The 4,785-nt window shown below is 33.4% G+C and overlaps 1 protein-coding gene across 1 annotated transcript; it reads right to left on the bottom strand.

Moving 5' to 3' along the window:
• Window positions 1-1,177: 1,177 nt before the first annotated feature.
• Window positions 1,178-4,314, bottom strand: LOC131653992 (transcription factor bHLH130-like). Its single transcript, XM_058924359.1, has 7 exons — window positions 4,137-4,314; window positions 3,256-3,877; window positions 2,503-2,843; window positions 2,239-2,412; window positions 1,996-2,061; window positions 1,648-1,716; window positions 1,178-1,545 (listed from the first exon to the last, which is right to left on the bottom strand). Exons 2-7 carry the CDS (start codon window positions 3,797-3,799, stop codon window positions 1,492-1,494), a joined length of 1,248 nt encoding a protein of 415 aa, XP_058780342.1. The 5' UTR covers window positions 3,800-3,877; window positions 4,137-4,314; the 3' UTR covers window positions 1,178-1,491.
• Between the last annotated feature and the right edge of the window lie 471 nt (window positions 4,315-4,785).

Below are 4,785 nucleotides of genomic sequence, written 5' to 3'. Positions count from 1 at the left end.
GCAAGAAGGCCTATATTATAGGACCTCAAATTATTCCCGGATTAAACTATAGAAAAAAAGTAACCATATACATATTACATAGTTGTAGAATCTTCTTTAAAAAATTAGAACACAGCGGAAATTAGGGGTGGCAAAGCGGGCGGTCCACCCCACCATATGCCCGCTAAAAAAAAAAGAATAGAGCAGACAAGCCTGTCAAATTGAATGGACATAAAAATCTAGACCGCCCCGTTAAGGTGGTGGACTGGCGGACCGCAAGCTTGCCCGCCTATATATTTTTTTTCATTTTTTTAATAGATTAATCAACTTTTTTATATTTTAATTAGATTTTTCACATAATTTTTAGAAGAATGTTTATAAAGCATTATTTAAATAAATTTTACTTAAAAACATTGCATATATTCACAAATGTATAAAATAAAATCATCGAGACTTAGAATTAGTAGAATTAATTAAAAAAGAACAGATTTTGACGGAGCGTCGGGCTTTGGCGGATTTTGACGGAGCGTCGGGCTTTGGCGGGCGGCGGGCCTAAAATATCAACTCAACCTGCCATTTTTGGCGGACTGGGGGCTTTAACAGGGCAGGCTATGGCAGGCAACGGATTTCGACAGGCGGCAGACCTAAAATATCAACTCAAACCGCCATTTATTTACGGGTGTGCGGATTGACCCGACAAGCCACGACCTGTTTTACCACCCCTAACTAAAGTTATCTTCTAATTTCTCTCAAAAGTTTAAGACGACTGTGATATATGCAAGCAAGTTCATCAAGTTTATTTTACATATAATCAATGACACTCTAATATGTATATACATTTGTCTTGATACTTTAAGAAATGATACATCATCTAAACATGGCAACATAGTTTATGATTAAGCACAAGTATATTCTCTTTACATTAAGCTTAAAAAATAAGAAGTGAAAGATGATACTCATTTGACTTTAAATAACTAACACCAAAATGCAATAAAAAAACCAACATTGATTACTATTTGTTTGAAAAGAGTAATGTAAATGGTAAACCTCACACATAGACATCATAGCATCATATCCAATCCAACAAAAAAATGTCGGTGTCACGGCGCCTCTCATATCATCAAATGCCAGCCATTCATTCAATATTCAATTTCAATATGAAATGAAAACACATTATTAGTTACGGCAAAACCACACATTTCATCACCAAATATGGGCCCTAAATTCTCAAATTACGTCTACTTAACACATAGACTTTTTGTACACACATGCTTCCCCAATTAACACTCAACTTTTATAACCCATTTTTCTTCCCTACCTATAACATCTACTTCCATAATCATTCAACAAAATGTCACCCTACAACATTTATCATTTTTCTTTATATACATCAAAGGGTGAATGCATTAACAAATTAAAGCTAATCTAGCTAGCTTCTTTTTTTTTTTAACTTGGTGACCAAATTAATTATTACAAATCTATACATTGACTAAGAAAATTCATTCTTCGATGTTATTGGTGCTTCTTGTGTGAACAAGTGCACTTTGCTTGACAATCTTGAAGCTTCTATAAAACATGTCATGTGTGGAAACAAAATTAATCAGATAATTAACAATCCATAATAAGATAAATGTTGACATATAGTTGAGATATTGCTTTTTGAATTACCTGAGCTTGCTTTTGAAGGTCTTTGATGTAATCCACAGCCAAGTCTAACATATCTGCTGTATTTGTTTGCTGCAAAAATGAAAATGAAACAACTTTGTACCTTAAAGCATTCACAAATTTACAAAGGTTAAAACCAATCATTAAGCATTGTGTCGGTTGAGTATGGCTCATAATCACGTAAGAGTTGCGGTACCGTTGAGGAATATTCTTGTAATATAGTATTGTATATATTATTAGTAACACTGAAACCCTAATTCATTCAAATAATAATACGGAACTATAATTGTTATGTAGTGGCAGACGTAGGCGCATTTGGCTGAATTGAGTAAAAAATATTGTGTCTTATACCTTATCCATGTTTGGGACTAGATCTTGTAGCTTCCTCATACGTTCGCTAATTTTAGTCCTTCTAACCTGAAGACAAGCGATGAACGGAAGTTTAAGTCATCTGGCTCAATAAACTTTAGTTAAAAACGAATTGTTTGTGAAAACCCTAATGTCGATCATGGCTAGAACGATTCTTGATCAAATTTTACTTATTTCTTGATAAGATAAAAAAAAAAGTTATAACCTTAAACCAATAATCCGTACCCTTTCTGCTATGCTTCTTGGGTGAGTAGCACAACCTCGCTTAGCGCGAATTTTCATCGGAACAGAATCTGAGAAATGCAGAAACTTCTCAATAGCTGCCATCTCAGATGAAGTATTTGGCATACTCAACTGATGAGCCAATGGAGAAGACGAATGTCCTCCTCCTGTTTCATTCTAATCAACCACAACAAAATCATGTCAAATTATCGGGCAATCTCAGAGTAACGGTCAAGATCGATTAAACCATGTTACATAGTAATCTACCTGAACTGCTGCTGCATTAAAACCTGCAGAAAATTGTTGTTTTGAATCACTATCTCTAAATCTTTTCAAACCACCAACATTTTCAGACATCATTTCAGTATCATCCCAAGTATCAACCTGATAATCCGCGATATAATCGTTACCATGATGACTTTCACCAAAAACTTCATTTTCTTGATTATTTTCTTCATTGCATTTGTCCCCAACTTCAGCTATTGTTGACATTATCCCTGATGAATAGCTTGCTGAATTCTTCAAACTCCTTCCACTAGAAAATTTTGCATCTTTCATAGAACTATTAACAGCTCCTAAATTTCCCATTCCTCTCATACTAACATACCCTGCCAGAAATTAAGTTTAATAACTAAAATTCCCACTATTTTTTTTCACCACTTGTGAAAGCAGTACACGAATTCCCGACACGACACTGATACTGACACGTCGACATAAGTAATTTAAAAAAATAATAAATTAAACATAATCATAATCACAAGTGTAAGTGTATGTGTTTGGACACAAACACGATCTAAATTTTTTTTAGAGGTATCAGTGCTGCAGAGCCATTAGTGACTATAAAATATATAATATAATGTAAAACATAAAAGTAAATATTAAACAATATATGCAACAACCCTAAAGAGATCTTTAAAATATACTATAGCATCATAAATCCCCTGACAACAAAATTTAAAAATGAAATTTTTTTCTAGGAAAAATAAATTAAAATCAATAAAAATTAGAAATTTGACATACCATTTTCAATGTTGATTTGAGAAAATAATCCAGCTGGTGAACTACTGTGTCTAATAAGATTAGAATTATTCCCACCATGACTCTTCATCTGCTGTAACCTATTAACTCCCACTGAAAAACCTCCATCCAAACCAGAAACAACATTCTGGTTTGGCAAAGGTGGCATCACTGAGGTTTGATAAAAACCATGAGAGTGTTCATAATTATGTTGAACCATGTGTTCTTGTTCTCGTTCCTGTTCTTCTTGTTGTTGTTGTTCTTGTTGTTGGTGATGTTGGTTAATGTTAACATTAACAATCTCCTCTTCTTTTACTGTCGATTCAACGGCGATTTTCTGAGCGAGTAAATCATCTTCTGAACCCAAACTGTTCATAAACCTTGAAAAAACTCGCTCTGTTTCTGGACTTGAAGGTCGGTTGAAAACATGCTCGTAGAATTCTTTGTCAATGATGTTGTTGAAATATGAACTTGGTGCTGATCGGTAGCGTGTTAAACCTGAAGAATTGGCCTGTGGTTGTTGCTGCTGATGAAGATCTGACTCCATAGCTTTTTGCTTGAATTCTCTTTCTTGAGAATTTTTCTTCAAAAAAAAACTAAACTTTCTTTGACCCTTTTCTCAGATCTATAAGTAGAAAAAAACAACTCAGTTTTTTTTTTTTTTGAGTTTGGAGTTTGAAGTGTGATGTAGGTTGATTATATCAAAACAGGACAAAACAGAGGAATGGAAAATGAAGAAAAATATATATAAAAAATTATGAATATTTTTTTTATAAGTTAATATAAAATAAATTATAGAAAGAAGGTTAAGGGAAAAATAATAATTTTATTTATTTGTTTATTATAAAAAAAATTATGAAGAGAACAAGAAGAAGAACACCAACCTTGTTTGAAAAACAGAACACTTTTTATGACTCTGTTAATGTTGTTGTTGTGGTTTGGGTGGTGGAGATGCTTTTAGCTGTATTGTGTTGTTGGAAAGAGAAAGAGAGGAAAAAGAAAAAAAAAATTAATTTAGTGTAGCCAATGGAAAGTGAAAAACATGGTGAGAAATCTTTGGTGGTAGGATTTGGTGTAATAAATTTTACTATAATGTCCTTGATTTTGGGAACAGAGTGAGGGTGACACGTGAGGAGTTGACAGGGGAGAAAAGGGGAAAAAGATGATTTAGTTTTGGGGAAAGTAATGTAGGTTTTGATAAAATTGGAAGGATACCAGGTGAAGTGGACTTTGTTATTGGCTACACAGAGTTGCATAGAACACACTAGAAAAGTGATAGTAATAAACTAGGGTTTACACATCAGTAAAAAGTACTCTGTTCTGTCAAATTGGTATTGGGTGAAATTGAATTGTTTTAAGGGTACTTCTTGAGAATTATGGAAATAGAAATTTAATTGAAAAAAAAAGGCTTAAATGCACTTTTGATCTCCCCTATTTTTAGTCTTATGAACTTTTGATCCCCAAACATTCATTATCTTGGCAATTTTGAAGTCCCCCTCCAAAATTACATATGTGGCACATGTAATTTGCTGA

Source organism: Vicia villosa, linkage group LG2 (assembly GCF_029867415.1).
Source record: "Vicia villosa cultivar HV-30 ecotype Madison, WI linkage group LG2, Vvil1.0, whole genome shotgun sequence".
Lineage (NCBI taxonomy): Eukaryota > Viridiplantae > Streptophyta > Magnoliopsida > Fabales > Fabaceae > Vicia > Vicia villosa.
The sequence above is the reverse complement of the archived record's forward strand: the minus strand, read 5'-3'. Positions and strand labels throughout refer to the sequence as shown.

Bases quoted from the DNA above. Each gene is read 5' to 3' on its own strand.
- LOC131653992 (XM_058924359.1), bottom strand. From the start codon at position 3,799: ATGGAGTCAGATCTTCATCAGCAGCAACAACCACAGGCCAATTCTTCA. The intron at 2,413-2,502 runs GTAGATTACTAT...GTGGTTGATTAG, and splicing joins TTAATGCAGCAGCAGTTCAG to AATGAAACAGGAGGAGGACA. The intron at 2,062-2,238 runs GTACGGATTATT...GCTTGTCTTCAG, and splicing joins CAAGAAGCATAGCAGAAAGG to GTTAGAAGGACTAAAATTAG.